This window comes from Marmota flaviventris, chromosome 5 (assembly GCF_047511675.1).
Source record: "Marmota flaviventris isolate mMarFla1 chromosome 5, mMarFla1.hap1, whole genome shotgun sequence".
In the NCBI taxonomy this organism is placed as follows: domain Eukaryota; kingdom Metazoa; phylum Chordata; class Mammalia; order Rodentia; family Sciuridae; genus Marmota; species Marmota flaviventris.
The window spans coordinates 5067872-5093176 of NC_092502.1; the positions used below are offsets into that span (position 1 = coordinate 5067872).

The 25305-nt window shown below is 43.4% G+C and overlaps 1 protein-coding gene across 1 annotated transcript; it reads right to left on the reverse strand.

Moving 5' to 3' along the window:
• Window positions 1-558: 558 nt before the first annotated feature.
• On the reverse strand, window positions 559-19603 carry LOC114083342 (zinc finger protein 709-like). The gene is made up of 5 exons (XM_071611933.1): window positions 19429-19603; window positions 12862-12914; window positions 3726-3852; window positions 3368-3428; window positions 559-2804 (listed from the first exon to the last, which is right to left on the reverse strand). Exons 2-5 carry the CDS (start codon window positions 12907-12909, stop codon window positions 641-643), a joined length of 2400 nt encoding a protein of 799 aa, XP_071468034.1. The 5' UTR covers window positions 12910-12914; window positions 19429-19603; the 3' UTR covers window positions 559-640.
• Window positions 19604-25305: the final 5702 nt, after the last annotated feature.

The following is a 25305-nucleotide window of genomic DNA, read 5'->3' on the forward strand; positions in this document are numbered from 1 at the left end:
GAGTTTTTTCATGTATTTGAAGATAAGCCAAACTCCTAAAGGCTTTACAACACCATTTACTCTCAGAGGGCCTTTCTCCAAGGAGATTGTTTGCACATTTGAAGAAAAAGAGAGAGGAAAAAAAATGAAGATTTTTCTTTTCTTTTAAAAAACATTTTAGATGTTGATGAACCTTTATTTTATTCATTTATTTATACATGTTGTTGAGAATCAAACCCAGTGCCTTACACATGCTAGGCAAATGCTCTACCACTGAGCCACAACCCCACCATGAAGGTTTTAATACATAGTTTACATAAAGCTTTGCTCCAGTATGAGTCTGTTCAGGCACATGAAGATAAGTGGAATGATTAAAAGTTTTATCATGATGTTTACATAGTCATGTAAATATTCTTTCCAGGATGAGATTTTCATGGGAGGGAAGTTCACAGGTTGAAGCAAAGGCTTTCCCACATTATTTTTTTTTCATTCATAAGGCTTCTTTCCTATATGAGTTGGTTCATGTGAGCAAAGGTAACTAAATGAAGAAAAAGGCTTTCCCACAATGTTCACACTGATAATGATTCTCTCCAGTATGATTTGGATTAAGTATTTGAAGGCTAGACGAAGTAGTGAAGGCTTTTCAATGTTGTTTACATTCCTAGAGCTTCTCTCTACTGTGAATTCCTTCATGTGCATGAAGGTTAAAGGACTTAGTGAAGGCTTTGCCACAATGCTTACATTCATAGGGCTTCTCTCCAGTATGAGTTCTTTCATGTCTGCGAAGGGTACCAGATGAACTATAGGCTTTACCACATTGTTTACATTCATAGGGTTTCTCTCCAGTATGAACTTGTTTATGTTGCTGCAGGTAAGAGAAGAAAATGAAGGCTTTTTCACATTCTTTGCATTTATAGGGCTTCTCCCCAGTATGAGTTTTTTGATGTCTGCGAAAGTTATCAGATGAATTAAAGACTTTGCCACATTGCTTACATTCATAGGGCTTCTCTCCAGTATGAATTTGTCTATGTTTTCGAAGGTAAGAGAAGGCAGTGAAAGCTTTTCCACATTCTTTGCATTCATAGGGCTTCTCCCCAGTATGAGCTCTTTCATGTATGTGAAGGGTACCAGAGGAAGTAAAGGCTTTGCCACATTGCTTACATTTATAGGGCTTCTCTCCAGTATGAATTCGTTTATGTTTTCGAAGGCAAGACAAAGCAGTGAAGGCTTTTCCACATTCTTTGCACTCATAGGGTTTCTCCCCAGTATGAGCTCTTTCATGTGAGTGAAGGGTACCATAGGAACTAAACACTTTGCCACATTGCTTACATTTATACAGCCTCTCTCCAGTATGAATTTGTTTATGTTTTTGAAGGTAAGAGAAGGTAGTGAAGAATTTATCACATTGTTTACATCCATAGGGCTTCTCTCCAGTATGACTTATTTCATGTATGCGAAGGGTAGATGACCAAGAGAAGGCTTTGCCACACTGCTTACATTCATAGGGCTTTTCACCTGTATGAGTTCGTTTATGCATTTGAAGGGAAAAGTTAGAAGTGAAGGCTTTTGTACATTGTTTACATTTATAGGGCTTGTCTCCAGTATGAGTTCTTTCATGTAACTGAAGGTTATAGGACTGAGTAAAGGCTTTGCCACACTGCTTACATTCATATGACTTCAGTGCAATATGAGTTTGTTTATGTACCTGAAATTCAGAAGAACAAGTGAAGACTTTTGCACATTGTTTACATTCATTGGGCTTCTTCTCAGTGTGAATTTGTTCATGCCTATGAAGTTTGCTGGATGAAGAAAAGGCTTTACCACACTGTTTACAGTGATAGGGTTTCTCTCCAGTATGAATTCTTTCATGTGGACGAAGGTAAGATAAATGAGTGAAGGTTTTACCACATTGTTTACATTCATGGGGTTTCTCTCCAGTATGAGTTCTTTCATGTAAGTGAAGGTAAGATGACCGAGTGAAGGCTTTGCCACACTGCTTACATTCATAGGGCTTCTCTCCAGTATGGATTAGCTTATGTATTTGAAGGGAAGAGGAAGAAATGAAGGCTTTTGCACATTGTTCACATTCATAGGGCTTCTCTCCTGTATGAGTTCTTTCATGTGAGTGAAGGTAAAAAGACCGAGTGAAGGCTTTGCCACACTGCTTACATTCATATGGCTTCTCTCCTGTATGAATTTTTTTATGTATTCGAAGGTAAGAGAAAGTAGCAAAGGCTTTACCACATTCTTTACATTCATAGCGCTTCTCCCCAGTGTGCATTTGTTCATGCTTATGAAGTTTAGTGGATGAAACAAAGGCTTTACCACACTGTTTACATTCATAGGGCTTCTCTCCAGTATGAGTTTGTTTATGTATTTGAAGGTAAAAAAATGTAGTGAAAGCTTTACCACATTCTTTACATTCATAGCACTTCTCTCTTGAATGAATTCGTTTATGTATTTGAAGGGAATATGAATAAGTGAAGGCTTTCCCACACTGTTTACATCTGTAAGTTGTCTCTCCAGTAGGAGTTTGATCATGCATTTGAAGGTTATTTGAAATAGTAATGGCACCTCCACATTGCTTACATCCAGGTGGCTGCTCTCCAATATGAGATGGTTGATATTTTTGAAAACACCTGGAACAACTGAACTCTCTTCCACATGTCAGACCTCCATTAGGACCATTTACAGTGTGCTCTGACTTGTGGCATTGAACACTTGTGAGAGAAATGGAGGATTTTCTCTTCTCTTTACATTCATATAGCTTTCTGCCACACTCCTCATTCTCATATAGTTTGTTTGCAGAGTGAGATATGATGGACCTATTAAGGAAACGTGACATGTGAAGACCTGTCCACACATATTGCTTTCACATGAACTGACTAGCAGGAATGGTCTTTTAAGACTAAGATTTGGAATCTCAATAAAGGTTTTTCTGCACTGAATACTTTTTCAAATTTTTCCAGAGCCTACCATATGACTTCTGTAAAAAAATTAAAAGTACAATTTATGGTTGGATCATTAATACTTTATATTTATTAATAAGCATTGCACTTATACTATTACCAATATCAGGTAAAGTATGGGTTTTCTGTCATGTCTATATTGTATGCTCTTTGAAAGTCAATGTAACAATTATTTTGTAAAACTGCTTTTCCACAGCTGCTACTAAAGCAGTGCTATCATAAATGAAGTTTGTTGACACTGTCAACAAGTCAATATTTTTTTGAAAATAGTTAACATCTATCTTTCATTAAATTTTATATTTGGTGAAATAAGAATAAATATAATTTATCTCATGATTGTTTTTGTTGCTTATTTGTGAAACTATATGATGTGCTAGAATTCCCTCATGGTGCTGTTTCCTCATACGAATACAAATTACCTTAAGTCTCTCTCAGTATTTGTGTTCTGATATTCCATGTTCTGGTCCTTCCATCCATCTCCTGAAATGTAGTTCATGAAAAGTCATTATGAATCATCATGATTTCAAAATGCATTATGGGATTTACAATTTAAACAACTATAATGCACCCATTAAAAAAAGAAAGAAAAAAGAAAAAAAAAAAAAACAAAAAAAACAGGAGTATGGTATTTACGCTGCAGAGTGCAATGACATTAGGTCCAATTTATTTTCCAAAGTATTCCCTTTCCCACATTCCAATTCATGAGGAAAAAAAAAAAAAAAACCTCTCAGGTGCTCTGTCTTTGATTATGATTATGCAATGAAATTTCATCCTTACCTACAGAAGCCAGGTTTCTAAGGACTTCCAGCATCACATCTCTGTAGAGACTCTTCTGGGAAGGTTCCAGCAAAGCCCACTCCTCCTGGGTGAAGTTCACAGCCACATCCTCGAAGACCACTGAATTCTAAAATACCCCACAGAAATGTAGTGCAGGCCAGGACAGAAAGTCAGCATGAGGGCTCTATTCTTAATATGTGACATGCTCTCACAATTGTGATCTCCAAATATTCAGTCTATGATATGGTTGTTAAACTTGTACTATGTCTGCACTTAAACATTCTGGTAGTTTATATTTAGGCTGCCTCACCATTGCACATACACCACAGTGTATTCACAGGGTCCTAGAAGGAATGGCTGTTACATACTAGGCTGTCTCATGTAAGTGCTTCCTAGGGTCCAGCCCCACACAGCATTTCACTTAACAAGCTACCAAAATTGATCATGCATTAGGTTTGTTTGCACCACCGTCACTACAAACACTGCAATAATCCCTTTTCTATTGATAACCATTTATATGTAGCCCATTATTATCCAAAAATATCATTGACCAAAACATCATGTGGCACATGACTGTATATGATGTAAGACAACAATCTGCTATCTAGAACATATTGACAGGTGTTACACATTTCTTATTCTTATTGGGCTTGGACAAGTACCTTCCATTGATGACTAGGAGTTTGGTTTGTGAAATGTCAGAAAAGTATTTGGCACTTTTCCCATTATATTTTGATATTAATTTGAAGAGATTACAAGTTGTTTATTGATGATTGTTCTTGTAATTAGTAGGTTACATTTGATCTGGAATAAAGCACCAATATATTCTAATTGGTTGTCTTGGTTGTAATCACACAGGTTGAGCTCAATCCCCCATTGCCATGTTGTGACCACCTCAATGAAATGTTGCCTATCATGAAAGCTCTTAGACTTTGTTTTCAGAGGGTTCTTTTTCTTTTTTTTAATGGATTGGTGATCATTGATCGTGGAGGTTCTACATTGTATGAGTGGGACAAAATAATACAATTTCCAGAGTAAAGCAATCATTCATCACTGCGACTCTGTGTAAATGCTGTTTGGTGAGATCCTGTCCAAATCTTTACCTCCTTCTATCAGCTAAAGTACAACTTTGTCAGTAGGCCTTTCTCAGGATAGGTACTGACAGGAGAACTAATCTTAGGTCTCTTCTGCACATGATATAGTAAGGCTTCATTATTCCATGTATTAGACATTCACCCTAAAAAGATCTTAGGGGTGACTCAGTAGCATGCCTGAACTAAAATTGAGAAGGATTTTTTTTTTTTCCTCTGCTGATGGTCAGCATGAGGGCTCTACTCTTAATATGTGAGATGTTCTCACAATTGTGATCTCTAAATATTCAGTCTATGATTTGGTTGTTAAACATGTACTCTGTTTGCACTTACTTCCTCAAATGCACATTTCAATATAAGAACTGAACTATCCATGAAAGCATAAACAGTTTTAGTCCAGGGAGTAAGGCATGCTCCTGGGTCACCCCTAAGATCTTTGTAGGGTGAATGTCTAATACACGGAATAATGAAACCCTACGACATCATGTGCACAGAGAGTTAATATTAGTTACCTGTCAGTACCTATCCTGAGAAATGCCTACTGGCTACGTTGTACTTTAGCTGGTAGACAGAGGTAAGGATTTGGTGGGATCTCACCAAACTAAGCATTTACACTGAGTCACAGTGCTTGACAGTGTAAGTAAGCAACACAGTATGTGCTGAACGATTGCTTTACTCTGGAAATTGTTTTATTTTGTCCCACTCATACAATGTAGAACCTCCAGGATCAATGATCGCCAACCCATTAAAAACAGAAAAAGAACCCTCTGAAAACAGAGTCTAAGAACTTCCTTAGTAGACAACATTTCATTGAGGTGGTCATAACATGGTAACTGGGGATTGAGCTCACCAAGAAAACCAATTGGAATTTATTGGTGTTTTACTGCAGATGAAATGTAACCTACTAATTAAAAGAACAATCATGAATAAAGAATTTATAATATCCTCCAATTAAATATCTAATACAATGGAAAAAGTGTTAAACCCTTTTCTGACATTTCACAAATCAAATTCCTAGTCATCAACAGAAGGTACTTGTCCTAGCCCAATAAGAATAAGAAATATGTAACACCTGTCAATATGTTCTAGATAGCAGACTGTTTGGCTTATATAATATATAGTCATGTGCCACATAACAATATTTTGGTCAAAGACATTTTTGGATAATAATGGGCTACATAAAAATGGTTATCAGTAGAAAAGGGATTATTGCGGTGTTTGTAGTGATGGTGGTGCAAAAAAATGTAATGCATGATCAACTTTGGTAGCTTGTTAAGTGAAATGCTGTGTGGGGCTGGACCCTAGGAAGTACTGACATGATACAGCCTAGGTATGTAATAGCTATTCGTTCTAGGACTGTGTGAATACACTGTGGTGTATGTGCAATGGTGAGGCAGCCTAAATATAAACTACCAGAATGTTTAAGTGACACCTGAGTATAAATAAAGAACTTTAAATAATACTATTGGACAGAGCTAGCATAGAGTTACCTGTAGGTACTCTGACCATGGAAATGTACAGGGAAGCGTTCTTCTGGTGAGCAAACTCCTGGGGGGTGGGGGGGGGGGCGGTTACAGGCGCTCTGTTTCCTGTGCTTGGAATGTCCAGCAATTTCTCTTTGAAGCTATTAAGATAACTATACAGGCTCACTATGTAATTTCTATGGTGATGTCCTTAGAGAAAAGGGGTTCTGTGTTTATATGAACCTGGACCTTATGTCAGTTAGTTAGCACTTGGGATTAAAGGAAGACTAAATCATAATGTAGTCATGGTAACAACAAGCTACGTAACTTGGGAGATAAATAAACATGGTGCTAGGAGGAGTAGCCACTTGTTTCTTGCCTCTGCATTGTATGGGTAAGTCTCTGTTGTATTCCATGACTAAAACACCCAGTCCAGTGAACTGAGCTGCACAAAAATAATCAGAGACAGAAATACCTTTTTCTTTGGGTCCTGTCATGGCTCCTCTGACCTTAGAGGTCCATGGAAAGAGAGAGGAGCAGGTGCTAAACCCTTTTAATGGGAAGAAGCCATTCAAATGAGGCAAGAAGTAGGATTACAAGGGAACAGGTGAGTGTAGCTCAACCCCTCTGGGTGCACCCTATTCCTAGAGCCACTCCCAGTGCCACACGTTATTATCTGAACGAGGGAAAAGACCAAGTCACCAGTCATGCCACTATTGCACCAGACTACAGTGATCTTTCGGATCCTCAAGGTGCATCAGGATTTAAAGGGGTGTGTGTGTGTGTGTGTGTGTGTGTGTGTGTGTTTGGAGTGGCTCCCCACAAGCCTTCTTTGTTCCCTTCTTTACAGTTAGCAGAGAGATGAACCATGAGATGGGCCAAGAGAAAAGAAAGTTTTCAGTGGTTTGAAATTCATATAAAAAATTGACTAATAACAGAATTCATTGTTGAGAAGTGGAAACATTCACACGCAATTTTAAAGATGAGTCAACACAAAATGGTATTAAACTGAAAAAATGCATTATTTTCCTCATTCCTTGCACACATGTTAATTCATTACACATTCTGGTGTGAAATACAAAACTAAAACAGTTTCAAAATGTTTTTTTCTAGAAAAATAGAAAAAAAAGATTTTTATATAAGAAGAGTAAGCAAGAACAAAGAATGAGAAATTCAAATGCATTTAAAAGATGAAAATGAATTAAAAAGTAGCCTGAGATAGATGGGACATTAGAGAGTGTGGGTGCATAGTGATATGAATAAATACACAACTGAAATGGAAAAGAGCCAGGATGTCAGCAGGAGGAGAAAACCACGTTAACAAAAAAAAAAAAGGTTTAGAAATTATCCACAAAATCTGACACAACTAAAACTACAAACTACTTCAAGGAAATGATACATGTAAAGATATCTGGTATTTGCAAGCAAAAGGAATTGTAAATCTACACAAAAATTAACCATGAAGTCAGTTCAATCACTTTCTAAATACCAATGACATTTTTTTACATAAAAGTAAGAAGTATCATTCTAATGTTCACATGGAAATACAAGAAAATCAACAACAGAAGAAAAAAAAAATAAACTGCAGAGCACCACATTTCCAGCTTTCAAAACCTCCTCCAACTATACTAACAAAGACAGTGTAGCTCTGGTTTAAAGGCAGACATATACAACAATAGGGGAAAATGGGGGACCAGGACACTGCTGACCCATGCAGAAAAAGAAGAAAAAATGTTGCACAAGGTTACCAGGGTCATTCCAGTAAACAGGACCTTCAGGAAAATGAATGGCTGGGAAACTGTGTGTTCTTGTCGACACGTGAAGTCAGACCCTCCCCTCATGGCACATACCTACATGAAATCCACATGGACCAAAGCCCTGAAGAGGTGAACCTCACTCATTCTTAGAAGACAATGCAGAGCACAATCTCACAACACTAGAGCACAATCTCACAACAGTGGATTTGGGAATGGTTTCTGGGATATTGTTCCATCCATGTGATTCATGAAAGAATAGATGAACTTGATTTCACCAAATGGCTTTCAGTCCTATGGTTTGCAGCAATGAGACTGAAACTATGGACACCACACTGAGTGGAACAAGCCAGGCACAGAGAGAGACATCTGTGTGTACAAACTCACTCAGGGAAGCTGCAAGTTGAGTTCACAGAAAGTACAAGAGTAGTCACCAGAAGCATGGAAGAGAGAGGAGAAGGGACAGGGCAGGACTGGAAGAGCAGACTGTGTATCAGGTACTAAAATACACTCAGGCGGGGCCAGCAGGACTGCTCTCTAGCACAGTAGAGTGACCAGAGCATGTAGTTCACAACATGTCACTGTGCATTTCATAATAAAGCAGGGGGAGTAGTCCACAGATCCAGAAATGATAACTGTAAGGGTCAGAAGGGCTAAAGCCCTGATCTTATCATGACACACTGGAACGTGCAACTAGATCACTGCACCTCATCCACATGTGCAATTTAAAAGCAAATCAACACTAAACAGTGAAAATTTTATCTTTCATTGGATACCACCAACAGAGTGAAATGGCACCCCAAAGAAATGTGGAAAACACCAGCACATCATGCATCTGGAGAGGGCTGATACCTAGAAAAAGCAGCTGACAAAAATCAAACCCACCTTCACGACATCAACACGCACATACCAGGAAAAGAATGAAAAACCCTAAAAAACCACAGACATCAACACACACATACCAGGAAAAGAATGAAAAACCCTAAAAAGTCACAGGGATCTACAAAACCTGAGGCTACACTGAAGAACAAAATCCTGTCTCTGTGACAGAAAAACAAGTCAAGGATTCCTGCTCTCACTACTTCTAGACAACACAGCAAGAGGGGGGCTCCCATGGAAGCCAGGAACAAAATCACAGCATTCCAGACCTCAGGGCCGACTCACACAGCACCAGATACTGAGGCAAAACCAAGGACTCCACCACCCATATAAAGGTGGGAAAGGTAACAGACTCAGACCCACACATGGGCTGAGACAGCTGCCACAGGCACCAAGACAGGAGGAGAGAGGGACACCTCTGCACCCTTCACCACCTATCACCCTGTCAACAGTGACCACCTGACACAGTGCCCATTTGCCTTGTATTTATGGCTTCCTGCTCCCTACAGTCTCTACTACAAGTGGATAAGGACATCTGACAGGGTTTCTTGACTGCTGAACCTACCAGAAAGCCTGGACACGGAGGAGATCAATACCTGAGAAGTCCCAGGGCTCTAACACACGGAGGCTTCACACAAACCTCCTCACAGGCCCACAGCCACTCAACTGTCACAGGCTGAAGTGATCAACCCTATCTCATGTGTCAGAGAGGTGGTTCCTGGACCCCAAGCCATTTCGCAAAGTTGGGGAAACCCAAATGAGTTCACAATATAGGTCCACATGACATCCTGCCCTACAAAGTTCAGCGCACCAGCACTCATGATTTTCAAAACCTGGAAGCACCCAAGAGGAAGATATGTTCCCAAGGTCAGGAGTGAAAAAATTAATAAACAAAACTCTTAACTTTAATAATCAAAAAGTCAACTTTTTTCTCATAAAATTCTGAAATGCAATTTAAAAAGTTCATTTACAATGATACTTAAAAAATAAATATAGAAGAATAAACAATATAATAATAATATATAATACATACATAATAAATAGCAAATAGAAAATTAGAAAACTTATTTTCTAAACTGTAATGCTTGGTGGAAGTAGCTCAACATCCAAATAAATACCATTCTATGCTCATGGACTAAAGGTTTAATGTTATTAAGGTGGCAATACTCCCAAAGAATCTACCAATTATATTTAAACCCATCAGAATCCCGGGTGATGATTCCTTTTTAGAAATTGAAAAGGTCATTCAACATTATGAGGGACCCAGAATACCACAGGACTTTGAAAACGAGAACAGCAGTCTGACTAGCACTTCATGAGTACAAAGCTCACTTCAAGTCGGCAGTAATCAAGGGTGCAGTAATGGTACCTGGAACACCATGTAGAAGAGAAATGACAGCAGCCTCAGGGAGCAGAAGGTCAACCAAATAGTAGTGGAGCTGCTCCACACGGAAACAGGGAAAATGAAGCAGGACAAATGTGACCCTGGAACAGCCTCAAATTTCACATAATTCCATGATGCACCTCAGTTCTTACTGTAAACCCTGGGACTCAGCACCATCCTGCAGGGAGCAGCCTGAGCTCCCTGTGTAACACCAACATGTTACAGTGATAAAGTCACACCACAGTTCACCATATCCAAGGGCAGCCCAGGACGCCATCAAGAGAAAAAAGAATAAAGAAAATGAGGTACACATACACAAATGGGATTTTGCTCAGTCATAAAGCATGAAAGTATGTCATTAGCATGAAAATGGGTAGAACTGGAAGACAACACACTAAGTGAAATAAGTGAGAGCCAGAAACTCAGATGCTGAATGTTTTCTTTCATATATGTGGAAGCTAGAACAAAATCAGGACAAAAAGTGGGGCAGGCAGGATCCCTTGAAAATAGAAGAGAGGGAGGTGAAGAAGAGGACAGAGACTGAGATAAGGGAGGAAACAGGAAATGAGAGAATACCGGAGTGGAGTTGAACAGATCATCCTATGCACATAGATGACATATCATGATGAATTCCACCATTATGTTGATCTATAAAGCATATATATATATATATATATATATATATATATATATATATATATATATAAATAGAAGGAAGTCTAATGAGAAGAGGTAAGGAAACAGAAAGAAAGTAGGAGAGAAAGGAAAATTACTGGGGACTGAAGTGGAGTAACTTACACCAACCTAATGCTTGCACATTATGTAAAAAATAAAACCCAACATTAACCAGGCGAGGAGGTACAAACCTGTAATAGTAGCAACCCAGGAGCCTGAGGCAGAGGATGCAAGTTTGAGGCCAGCCTCAGCAATGTAGTGAGGCCCTAAACAAGTTAGGGAGATAGTCTAAAAATAAAATATAAAAAGGGCCCGGGATGTGGCTAAGTGGTAAAGTTCCTCTGAGTACAATCCCTGACAGCAAAAAGATAAATAAATAAAACAAACCATAATATTATGTATAACTAATATACTAATACAAATGGAGGGGGAAAAAAGGTACAATTTGAGAATACATGAGAACTACTGCCCTGGGTTAGACACTCAGCACAACAAAGGAAATGAGAATAACAACATAACCTATTAGGAGCTTTTTTTCTTAAAGTCCTAAAACAAGTCCAATGAAAACAATGATCAAATAGAAATTTTTTTTCTCTTTCTTTTTTATTTTTATTTTTTACCTCACCCCTGAATAAATACATTTGACATTTAAGGAATACCTAGGTCTCTGATAAGTAAGCAGACCAATTTGAAGTGATAAACACAGAAAGGGCTGGTGCTGAGGGAGCACAGATGTGTCAGGCTCAAGGGACTGGTAAGGTCCCTGCCAGCTGGACATCTCCCACCTGGTCCTGCTCACTGAAACACTCCATGATCACCCTCCCAGGAGACCTGGACCATGACTCCAGTCTATGAGGCTTTCAGGTTTGCACAGCACTGCATGGGGTGAGTGGTCCTTATGCTCTGGGAGAGTTTTCCTCCTTGACAACTGTGAGAGAATGCAAGAGGCAGGAATCACTGCTGACCTGGCCCATCAGCACCAGCATCCACAGGCTCACTGTCTCCAAGGAATAGGAACAGGGCTTGGGGGAGACAGTGTCCCTAGGAGGCAGCTGTCTAGATGAGGCCTATTCCAAGAAATTCCTCAGCCCTAGGGCCTCCAGCTGCTCCCCTCACAAGCTGAATGACACACCTCACAATGTCCTCTAGGAGCTGACCCAGGGCCTAAAATTGCCTGCTTCCTGTAGGACACAGGGCGCCTACAGGACTTGAGGCAGCCCCAGGCGGGACAATACAGTGGCTGAAAACATGGGACCCTGTGAGGGGTCCAAAGGAAACCTCTCCACAATTTGATAAGGTATCAATTCCTGGGGAAGGAAAAAAAAAAAGAGAGAGAGAGAGAGGCACAAGTTCTCTTAACAGTGAAGTTCCAGGTGACTGTTCTCTCCTTTCATCATATGGGAAATTCACAAAAAGAGATGAAAATGCAGTGAACTTGGAGGGAGAGTCAGATCTGTAAATATGAGAAAAGGACAGGAATATTAAGAATGTACCAAAAGCCCTGGTAGGGCATAGGAGGGGGAAAGGAGGGTGACTCCTTGAGAAGAAACAACAGATCCTTCAGACTAGCATCTTCTACCCAGGAGCCCCACACCTAAGGCAGAATCCCCTGAGACCCGCTGCCTTCACTTCACACTGAGAACCTAGGGCTGGGGTCCAGCTGGGCAGAGAGGGTTCTGCCAAAGTGGCTACAGACCAGGCAGCACACTGGGAACCCACCTGCACCAGCCCACACCATGGCCATCAAGGGCTGAGCTGTAGCAGCATCTGACTCAGGTACTCTTGGCTGACTATAGAGCTGACAGTGGGAGGCCAGAGGCCAGCCACAGCTGGTTCACCACTTGTAACAAGCCTCCCTCCCACCTGACCAGACCTGCCCCACACACTCACCATTTTCTGCCTTCTTGGGAGACCTGACATCCTTCTTATGGACCTCATAGCACCTGCGGGTCACAGGGAGACAAATGTGAGCCAGAGCCACTTGGGCCTCACACAGCAGAGAAGACACAGTCCTGGAGATGGATTCTGAGCTCCACAGGGTGAAAGATACAGGCCTCTGAGACTGTGGAAGGCCACCCCCTCCCACCAGCTGCCTGCTAACTAGCCAAGGCTCCACAAGACCCCTCTCTCACCCCAACCCAAAGATGCACACTTTGGGGCCCTGACTGACAGGAGATGTATCACGCTCCTGGATACACAGGCCAGGAAGACAAGGTATTCTCAAAAGCCCTTTTCAGGCAGGACTTCCTCCCTGCAAGGGGACTTGCCCCACCAGGGGGACATTTCCACTTATGCAGAGATGAGCCTGGCTTTCCACAGCAGGTCCTGTTGGCTAGGAAGCTCTTCTGGGGACAGAGTCCCATGCATATGTAAGGAATTACAGCCTTGGTTCCAAGGCAGCCTACCATGACCTCACAGAAGGTGTGTGCCTGGTCAGGCCTGACTGGGAAGGAGGGAGCCAGGCATAAATCACTTGCGAAAAGGCCGGGACTTTATGGGCAAGGCCTCCTCACACTTTTCCTCTGTCAACTCATTTTCAGACAATAATAATACAATCAGGAAGTACAAGTATTAAGTGCATAAAAAACGAATTACATGACAATAATAAAAAGAACTCAGTGAAAGAACAAGCAAACATTTGAACCAGCTCAGGTCAGAGCCTGCCTCACTCACAGTTCAGAATAAATACCCACTTGCAAAGGGGTAATCACATTCCCATATTGGGGGCCAGACTCTGAGTGCTGAAATGCAGCCCCAGAAAGGCTCATTCCCTGTGTCCAGGAGGGGAAACCTAAGAATTTCTCTCTCAAAATCCACCATGCTTCTTGTTCTATAGATATACTTAATAAGATAAATTCAAAGGAAAAAAAGAATGATACTGTGGGAAGCCATCCTGACACATGACTGGGCGACTCCCGGTTTGGGTCTGAGGCTTCTGGCTGTGTCCGAATTTTCCCGGCCCTCTCCTGATGAGAGAACCCGTCCGTGTGGGGGTGTGACTGACCACTGACCCCGGGGGCCCAATCACTGACCCTGAACTTGGAGTGCAGTCCCCCCTCAACCTTCATTGGATGGAATTATCCCCTGAATTTCATGTTCCCCAATAAAAGGCTACTCCCTGGCGTGTTCACTCTCTCTCTCTCCTGCTAGCCCTGAGTAATCCTTGCTGCCCTGCTGGGAGGTTAGAGGTTGGAGCCAGAGAGGGGAGCCGTCTCGGACCTGGCAATAGAAATAAGGTAACTGAGTCTGTGTGTTTTATTTTGATCTCTTCTAGCTAACTTTATGCCAAGAACCTCATTAATGAAACCATTGCGCAGGCCACATGGTGGATGATACATCTATAAAAAGGGGGCTCTTCCACCAAACTGCAACAGGGGGCAAGAAGGCTACTCTACTTCAGGGCAGATGTCTGCAGTCTTTACAAAGAGACATGAATTCATTTGAAGGGAAAATTAAAAGATAAAAAAATATAACCTAAAAATAAATTCCATGAGAAAATAACTGAAAACCATTTCAAAGAACATGGAAATACACAGAAAAATGTTCATGCTAATGATATTCAGTGAAAAGCAATATACAGCCACATGGAAGTAAAAAAGGATAGACAGGTAAGAGGGTAAACACACAAGGATGAACAGTGAGAGAGCTGCTCCACCACACTGCAGTGCAGATTACCCATAATCAATAACCTGAGAATTTTCCTATGTGTACAAAAGGGTGCACACATGGGGACCAAATTTAAAAATAGAATGAAATTGTCAAAAACGTAAAAATGAAACTGGAAACTAGTGAGGTTCCTGAAGCAGGAACAGGGAAGAAAACTGGGAGACCCAAAGACTCAGACAGCACAAGAGTCTAACCAACTGAGGCAGAGAAACCACATATTGCACATTACAGAACTCCAGTGATAGAGCACTAATGGTAACATTAAGGTACTGAAAACTCAATAAGACAGAACTAAGAAAAATTCTGCTTCCTCACAGCTGGTTAAACTAGAAGGAATGACAGAATTAGCACTGCACTCACCTCCAGGCAGAGGGTGGAGAGAGGGCAGCCTGCCCAGGGCCAACCCATCCCTATTTGGACAGGAATATATGGGTATATAGATTCTTACTAAACTGAGCATTGAAAAATTATTTCAAGAACTCTCTGTGCTTGTTACATCCAATTACTGCATCCAAATAAATGTTAATGGATAATATAAAAATCTTCCACTAATGAAGAAATGAAATTCTTGGCAGGGTGACACGGTACATGCCTGTTTTCCCACACGCTCCTGATGCTGAGGATGAAGGATCATGAGTTCACAGCTAGGCTCAGAAACAGGGAGACATAAGCAACTCAGTGAGACCATGTCTATAAATTTAAAACAAAAAAATTCAAAAAAAGTTCCACAGATGTGGCTCAGAGGTTGAGTGCCCCAGGACTTTTTTTTTTTTTTTTTTTTTTTTTTTTTGGGGGGGGGGGGGGCGGGGCAGGTTTTTCTTGAGACAAACTGGAATTTTATGGCACCAAGACTTGATAAAGAAAACAACACAAACCAGCTCAGGGAAGCACCCTGTCACCCACAGTACACCAGGAACCACCACTTGGTGACTAAACTCTTCCTCGAGCTTGGAGACCATTCTGACAGTAGATGCAACCCAGGTGGCTTCTTCTAGGGAATAAAGGAAACCTGAGCAGCTCAGACATTTGGTCCTGGAAGGTCACTGTGCTCTCCTCTCCCTAGAGTGGAATGTTCCCTCCTGCAGGACCTCAGTTCTCACTGTCACCCAAGCACCCACCATCAGGCACATGAAGGTCCTGGCCTGTGAGGCCTTTTTCCTGAAACCACTTCTGACACCTACAATGTGAGTCTGATGAACACCAATCCATTCTCCAAAACCACCGGTCACTCAAAAGTTCAATTCTGACACCACCAGTCAGCACAAACCCTAGTTCAGGGTCAGCTCCACAATACTGCCCCAGTGTAGATGCCAGCTTCAGGGCAGGAGGGCCAGTCACACTGCTGAGAGCAAAGAACTACAAACTGGGGACTCCCATTACCCCCTACTCAACTTCAATTATTTGATTTTAACAAAGCACATCCCTTATGTTCAGTTTAAAAGACTCAACTCAGGATTGGCCAAAATGAAAAGATATGTAAGAAAAAGAAAGTGCCAAAGGGACTCCTGTGAAAGATCTATGATTGAAGAAATCCCCCTCCTCTGCATTCTGCTAGAGCAGTTCCTGCACAGACACCCCTTCCCATTATAACTCAGAAGATGCTCCCTTTTTAGCCCATGGCAGAAAAAACACACTGATCCTGAAAATCCCTCCCCTCTTTCTTCCCTCATAACCAATTAGAGGAAGTTTTCTCTTCAGTGATCAGAACAAATACTTGTTAATCAAACTTGACTCAAGTTTCCCTCCTTCCTCCAGTACCCTGAACTCTAACCCACTGGCAGCTGGAAACAACATACAGCCTCCTTCCTGACCCCTCCTGAGAACAGGCTGACTTCTGGGAAACACTCACTGACCTGGGATCTGACCTGCCCCCCTCCTTGCAGCCCTCCCCTCCAGCTTCTTCCTAACCTGTTTGCCCCTCCCTAGGAAAGCAGCCCTTTTCTTCAGGAGCTGTGGGTGCTTGCAGAGCTCATCTGTGGTTCTCCCCACTCCTGCAGTGCTCCTTAGAATAAGTCACTTCTCACCCAAATCTGCACTTGTTTCATTGCACACTCCGGGAACAGCCTTGGACAATATGCACCTTCAGAAAGGGAATCCCCTTAGCCTTCCCATCCAGTCCCCCACCACATCTGCCTAAGGACCCCAGCTTTCCAGAGCTCTGCAGCTTCTCAGTCTAAAGGGCTCCTTTCAGGGTTGGTCTGAGTAGCCTGGGCCTCCGTAGGGGAGGCTGCCCAGAGAGCTCTGACTGGACCTTCAGTGACCTCCTCTTGGGTTACAAACACAAACCAGCTCAGGGAAGCACCCTGTCACCCACAGTACACCAGGAGGAACCACCACTTGGTGACTAAACTCTTCCCCAAGCTTGAAGACCATTCTCACAGTAGATGCAACCTTGGCCTTGGATTACACTCATTGGGATCACGGATCTCTGTTCCTCAGCCAAGTTTTCAATCTAAAGAGACTCAGTGTTTAAAGAACCCAGTAAATCACTCAAACAAGATGTTTGTGTTTATAGGAGAAAAAAAATTAAGACATTTATATTTAATATTTCAACAGGAAAACCTAGGTACTCCTTTTCAGACAATAAACATGTTATTTAATTGCTATATCCCAGATAATATTTGGTAATCATTCGTCATATGTGACTACTATTAGGAATTGCCTAGTTCTGTCAACAGAATCTGTTAAACATTCACCTGCAGTTCATAGGGTACAGAACAGACCCATCCACTGCCAAAGCCCTGCAAACTACAGAAGCAGATGTTTTGGTGAATTTTTGTAATGAAACAATTCATCGACCACAATGAATTGGGTTAATGTACTCACTTTTTGCAACCATATTGGAAGAAATTTTCCCTGTTTCTTTTCCTAGGTAGCATTCCCAAAGCCAAGCCCTGGAATTCTATTTTAAACCACTCTCCCACCCCCACTTTCCCATAAAGAACACATCTGAAAGGAGAAAAGGGGTACTGTGCAGGCCTGTAATCCCAGTGACTCCAGAGGATGATACAGAAGGAACATAAGTTCAAAACCATCCTCAGCAACTTAACAAGGCCCTCTTCAACTTAGTGAGGTTGAATCTTTGTAATAAAGAAAGCAACATCTTTACCACACTTTCTTCTGGGGCATTCATATCTGCAGCCACACTGAAACATAGGTTTTCCCTTTTTCTATTCCTAGGTAGCATCCCCAAAGCAAAGTCCTGGAATTCTATTTTAAATTAGCAACACCTGCTCCCCCCCAAAAAAAGAAGGCATCTGAGAAAGTCGGTAAATTCACTCTTGGGAACAAAAACATTCATAAGTATTTTTAACTAAGGGAATATAAGGCCAAGTGTTCCTTTCTTTTCTGTTTCTAGCCTTCTTTTTTTCCCCCTGAATTGTATCTCTATCTTACCCTTTAGGGATATTTTCTAATCAGCTCTACTAATAAACTACATTTTACAGTTCATGAAAAACTGACACTAAAATACCTGAGCCAGTCTTTCCAAGGCAACAAACCTGGGGAACTGTAGCACCACTGGACACTGACCTGTCAGACTCCAGCTTCAGGTCAGGCTTCTGTCACCAGGCACAACCTCCCACCCCCTCCTGCTGCTGAAGAGCTTTGTAGGGCTTTGCTCCACCTTGCTGGGGTCAGTTTCCCCTGCTCTTTAAGATAACTGTTCTTCCTTCAAAGCTCTGAGGGCATCCAGAGGGCAGGAACCAGGAGTGTCATGTTCCCTCAACACCAGCATCTCACTGCCTGACCTGGGTGTCTCCAGCTGCTCCTCTGGGAGGCTGCACTAAACACCTCAGGCTGTCCTCTAGGAGGAGCTGATGAGGAGCTTGAAATTGCCTGCGCCCTGCAGGGCACAGGGAAGCTTAGGGCAACTTGCAGCAGCCCCAGGAAAAGACAGAACAATGACTGAGGACACAGGATCCTGTTCAATGTCCAAAGAACTCCTCTGCCCAAAGGCACTGCATAGGTGCAGTGTCTGGGCAAGATGAAGAGAGGAATAAGTACTTTTGAAACTCAACTTCCAGGTCATTCCTCTCTGCATTCCACTCTTGGGAAATGTTTGTGCATGTTAAAAAATAAATAAGATAATTTTTTTAAATGACATTCATTAATAAGTGAAACTACCACAATTAAAACACTGTCTATTTGAATGTAGAGTGGAACAAATGGTTGGCAAAGTGTGAACTGGAGGGTGCATTTGGGAATGTGGGAGGGAACTGGAATTTCAGGTGTCTGCTGCCAGCCTTAGGAGGAGCCAGGTTCCAGAATGGAAAATGGATTTGATACCGGTTCCTGCACATTTAGGAGTATGTGTCTGTAGGACTCACAGGTTAATCCTGGGGAGAAAGAGGGACAGACAGGACCCCTAAGGGCAAATGTCACAATCAGAACACACCTGGGTCCAGAACCCTGACCCTCCCCTGCTCACCACGCACTCTGGGAGCATCAGGCCACATAAGCTGCCCAGATCTGTACCAGGGAGGTCGCCAACAGGGAGGAGAAAAGAGGGCAGGGACCTGCTGCCCAGCTCACCCATGGGACAAGGGCCCAGGGCGACCCGCCAGAGAGGACTCGGCCATGCTCTGCAGCTGACCTGGGGAACCTGCCTCCCAACGCACCTAGCGGGAGGGACCAAGGGCCAAAGTCAAGGGCCACCCGCCATCGGGGACTCGGTAATACACTGTGCAGCTGACCTCGGAGAGCCGGCATCTACCACCCCCGCCGCGGAACCAGGGGACAGGACCCAGGGCCACCCGCCGGTGGGGACTCGCCCCAAGCTCCGCAGCTCACAGGCACTCAGGTCCCCAAGGCAGGTGGTGACCGGGTCCCGCCAGTCCTGGCCGCACGCTCGGCGTGACTCGCCGACCTCCTGAGGATCTCCCGGTACCCGAGCTGGTGGGGACTACGGCTGTGCAGGATCGCCTGGGGATCCCGTAAGACTCCGGAGCAGTGGAGGACGAGCTCAACAAGGGAGAAAGAAAAGATGCGAGATTGTGAGAGCCCGCCCTTCCCCTCCGCCTGCGCATCTGATTGGACAGTTCCTCCCCAGTGTCCCTGATTTCCGCCTCCAGGCATCGACCCAGTGTTGAGTGACAGCTACCCTAGCCAATCAAGGCTAAAACAGGCCAGCGTGACAGGTCCAGGCTTTTAGGCTGGACTTTCTTGCTGTGTTGGGATCTGACCTTGGTTGGCGGGAAACGTTTGTATTTAGCCTGGTGTAGAAGGCAACATCTAAAGAGGAGGACTTAGGAAGGTCAGCGATATCTAGAAACCGTGCTGTCCACGATTGGGAGCAACTTGAGAATTTTATTAAGGTTTCAAATTTTCAAATTCCTCACCTGTGTTCCTTTCAGTAGATGGCCCGAGCTATGGAAAGCAACGCCCTGTTTAATTGAAAACAAATTTGTGTCATGTATTCTTAAATTTTCTCAAAGCCACACAAAAACGTTAAAGAAACAGGTAAAATAACTCAGGCATAGCTCAGTGGTAGAGTGTTTTTGTAGCAAATGCAACTCCCTGTGTTCCATTCTCTGCAAAAAATAAGATGATTCAAAAAGTGAGAGAAAGTCACAGATGAAATTGGTTGTGATTTATTTAAGGCAATATATGTAAAATAACATTGCTTTTCTATGCAATTGATGCAATGAGGTATTACTGTACGCACATAGCCCACAAATGATGGAAGCTGGAGAAGGGAAACTGTTGAGAGCCACAGACAAGTCAAGATGGTGCCTGGCACTTTGCCAAGAGGAGTGGTTTGAGAAGTATGCCAGTGAGCCATTAAGATGATAGAGATTCCTTAATGACTGACTGCTGTGTCTAGATTATGTCAATTAAGTTAAGCTGTATGTAATCATTAAGATGATGAGGATTCCTTATTGGTTGACTGCTGTATCTAGTTTATGTTAATTAAGATAAACTGTATGTAATTAGTTAAGTATATATACCTCTATTGTCCTGCAATAAAGCGACTCCCGCTATATCAACCTTTGCAAGTTCCTTGTTACCTAGAGCCTCACTATTTGCTTTTTTCCTTCCAGGAGTCATCTGCTGTGGGAAAGGGTAAAAGTCCAGAACCCAGCATTTCAGTATTTGCCTCCTTCCTTCAGGACCCTTTTGGTTGGTGTTAGGGTAGCTGGCACAAATATCCAGGAAAGACACAGCTCTGAGTTCAAGCAAAGCTTTATGGACAGAGAATATCTGCCGGGGAGTGTGTTTACAAAACCAGAGTGCAGGAAGGGAGCCTGTGGCCTCCAAGGAGCCTCTAGCTCTGGGCCCAGAGCCTTCCCTGGGTGTTTAAGCTCCAAAGGAAAGAAGCCAGATCCCAGGGAAAGTCCTTTACAATCCACAGATAAGAATGAAAGGTGCTAATTAGGTTCCCTGAAAGCCAGCTGGTGGGGACAGAGGAGGGGAGCCTCCCCCTCCCCAACACTAATGTTCAAGGGGCCCTTGGGGCATTTTGTATTCAGGCCTGAGTTAGTTACTCACTATGAGATCACAGGACCTGCACCTTTTTCAGGAAAGATAAAAGTAATCTCAAATGTGAAAAGAAGATCCTGACATTTTTTTTAAAATTCAAATTCCCTATGGAAGAGGGTTAACTCATTATTACTCAGTACCATAAGAAAAATTAAGTGTCACCTAAGTGCTGCCCCCACTCATCTACCCACTCATTAATTTTAGGTTACTACATTCCCAATACTTCTCTTCTCAGTCAAAAATCTAACGTGGAACACAACTTCACTATTTCATGTAGGAGGTGGCACAATGTCATCTGCCCTCTGTCACACATTTCTGATACTTTGAACATTGCTGCAGCTGCTGCACAGGAAGTCAACTAGCTGGGCAGGAGAAGTTGCACAGCCCAACCACAGCTTGCAGGACAAGACTGAGTGCCCGTGGGCAGGTGCACAGCAGCACTCCAGGGGAAGCTGCTGGATTGCATCTGCCTCTGAGTGATCAGGCCAATGAGCTCCCTCAAGTCCCTCATCAGAATTCACTTAAAAAAAAAAAAAAAAAAAAAAAAAAACATGTTCAGGGACTAAAATATTAAGAGTTTTAAGATAGTTGGGCTGAGGACGTAGTTCAATAGCAGAGGCTGGCCTAGCACATGTCGGTTTAACCATCAGTAATAGAAAGAAAAAAGAAAAAAAAAATTAAGATGGCAGCAATAGCAATAAACCTAGCACAAGGCCCTTCTGAGCAAGGTCAGAGGCCCACAAAGATGGTCTTATTCAAGGTTTTTGGGTGGAGGATTTGGGTCTCTAGAGTCCCCAGTGCACCATGCAGAGTCTGTGGTCAGTGACTGGATGCATGTAGGTGTCACTCTTTTTGAAAGCTGAAGTTTGAATTAGATGAACAAGGTCTGAAATAAAGCACTACCAAGAAGCAAACTTGGAGATTCAGCTGAGATTTCCAAGCAGAATATCAAGTGTAACCCCATTCTTTAAATAGTGGCATGATTCTTCATAGGAAAACTGTGAGGAAAGACACACTAAAGGAAGAACTCCTAAACAGAAAGAAGCCTCCAGTGGTGATCTAAGAAATTATCAGGACATTCCCTGCTTGTTTACTCTCTGGCTGGGGAACTCCAAGGGTCATGGTCATCCCTACCCTAGCTGCCTGCCTGCTGATCTAGGACATGGCCCAGGTTTCCCACATGAGGAGAGGAACAGTGGGAAGAGGGACCTATGCCCTGTAGGGACCCAGGTGTCCACTATAGGCGACTATCCAGTTCAGAGGGACACAGCTGATGAGAGCCAGTGGCTGTGGCATGCTTGGTGACTGGGAATCTCCAGAGAGCAAGCAGGACATGCTGGTTCACATGACATATGCCCGGGGGGCGGGGTGGGGGAGGTGGGGGTGGGGGGGGGGGTGGGCAGAATCACTATGACCTCAGGGTCTGCCATGTGGCTGCTTCTTCTGTGCAAATCTCCAAACTCCTCAGGGCTGGGGTGTGGGTGCCTGTATCTGCTGATGGGCTTTTACCTGCTGTGCTCCTCTGGACTGGATCACCTGCTGCTCACAGTTGTGCAAGGTCCCAGCAGCTGCTCCTCCTTGGCCTTCCCATGGACAAGCTCTAGAACTAACCCATCAGCACCCTGTGTGTAGACACTCAGTCTCAGCATGGAGCAGAGATCAGCAAGAGTGTAAATCAGTTGGCATGCACAGCCCCTCTTCTTTCAGGTCACTGGGGAAGATGAGAGAGACTTCAGCCAAGCAGCCCTGCTCTGGGGCTCCAGGGGGGCTGATTGGCCTGGACTCCCTCCTCCTGTGCTCCTCTTGCACTGGCAGGTCAGGACAGGCCTCAGAGACAGGGACAGCCTTAGCCTGTGTCAGCCCCTCTGCCTCAGACCACCAAGCAGTTTACCCCTGGCCTCTGGCCCATCACCCCTGCGAGCCTGTCTGCAGGTCCCTCCCCAGCCTGTGCTGGCTCATCACCCCTGAGGTCTGCAGGTCCCTCCCCAGCCTGTGCTGGCTCAGTCCTCCTCCCCCTCTTCATCCCCTGGAGCATGGGCCAGACTCATCTGCACCCGAACAGTGGCCTCAGTCCTGGTGACTGAAGGACATGCAGGTTCCAACAGAAGCCACAGAGCCCTCCCAGGTACCTCTTCAACTACACACATGCAGACAAGGCACTTCTCTGGATCCAAAGATGTGTAGGTGAGCTCAGGTGTTGTGTCGACCTCTGGGCTCTAGACAGAGGATGAAGCCACTGTTCCTGTAGCCCTCCAAGCTGTGCTCCTAGGATATTATGGTGCTCCAGAGCCACGGGGGAGTGGGACCAGCTTCCCTGCACTCTCCTGGTCTGCTGCAGGCAGCCCTCAGCGGGCTCTAAGGAGGTGATTTCTATGTCACATCTTCATTAGATCCTGGTTTCCTTGGCAGAGTAGATCTGATGATGTCACATCCCTTTAGCTCAAACCAATGGACACTTTGGAATAAATAAAAAAGAGGTGATTCCACCTCCTCCACAGTTAGCCTCAAGAAATGATCCCAAAAGTTCTCTAAGTGCTTCAACTGGTTTTGGAGTAAAAATGTCAACATGAAGAAAAAAACTGTTTCCTAGAAATAAGCCACAAGCAAGTCAAAAATAAGGCTGCGTTCTCTCCAGTGTCCTTGGCACCTTTGTTGGGAGCCACTTGGATGTCCATGTGGGCTTATTTCTGGAACTCAGTTCTGTTCCACTGGTCTGTGTCTGTTTTTATGATGGTACCATGCTGTTCTGGTTACCATGGCTCTGGGATACCTAGAAATCAGATATTGTGATGCCTCCCACTTTCTTATTTTTGTTCAAGATTGCTTTGGCTATTTGGGGTTGTGTGTGTGTCTGTGTGTGTGTGTGTGTGTGTGTGTGAGAGAGAGAGAGAGAGAGAGAGAGAGAGAGAGAGAGCTTGCATTTGAATTTTAGTATTGTTTTTTACTAGCTCTTTGAAGAATATCATTGCAATTGGTAATCACATAAAATATTAAATATTTGAAGAAAAACTGACAAAAGTGGAAAGTTGCCTCCTATGGAAACTAATGAAACCTTACTGAAGACAATGCAAAAAAAAGTGTTGAGTGAATGAGGAGGGACACTGAGTGTGGTCATGCTGGGAATCTACAAAGTCAAAAGCTCCACATTTCCAGCAGAGACCCCTCCCCAGCTCTGCCAGCTCTTCTAATGCAGCCCCAGAGCTGTGTTGCTCCCTGTGGTCCCAGAACCTTCCTGCTCCTGGTCTCTCTGCACAGGTAGCATCAGTGATGGCTGGGCTGAAGGGTGCACTGACCCTGACCAATTGCATGGTGAAGAGAGAGGTGGGCTCCTCTTTAAGGCCAGTGGGGTGGCAATAAGACAGTCCCAGGGAAGCCCAGGCACACTGTGGACCCTGGAAGACGGTGTCCAGGGGTCCTGGACTGCCCCGTCCTGCTGCTTTCTCACTGCATGGGTGGGACTGGTCTCTTCCACCATAGCTAACTCCCCAACATGCTCCAGAAATTGTTTCAGATCTCATCAGCAGCTCTCCGCTGGTCAGTGCCTGGAAGCCATGTCTCCTGTGTCTGTAGGTGTGGAGAGTGGTGACGGTGACTGAGAGACCAGTGTCTGAGATTGGGGTCTCTGATGATTTCATGGCTGTGGCATGCTTGGTGACTTGAAAGTTTCTAACCAAAGATGTAGGATGCCTGGTTGCTATGACAATGCTTTCCATGGGGAGACTCTGTTTTGAGAGTCTTATTAGCTTTGACCTTATTCTCAGGCACACAGCTCTTGGGAATGAAGGAAATTCCTTGCTAAAATAACCACAATGTTTCTCCAGTTCCGCTGCTTCTGAATCTGCCATGAATTAGTAACTTTAAACAATGGACTTTCTTGAGAGCTGCACAATGCTCCTAACATTGTACATTGCAACTGTAGAATTTAACTGAGGAAACAGCTACATACTGTTGCTAACTCTGTAAGTTTTATGGATACTAAGAATAATGATTCCCTGGCCATACTAATGATGAGAAAAAGAGAGAAAACTCAAATTACTAAAATACAAGATGAAGAAGGAATATCACAACGAACACTTCTGAAATATAGAAGATAATTAGAAACTATTTTGCAAATTTATACTCTAATAAGACAAAAAATATCGAAGACATCAGATATTTCCAGAGACATATGACCTACCAAACTGAATG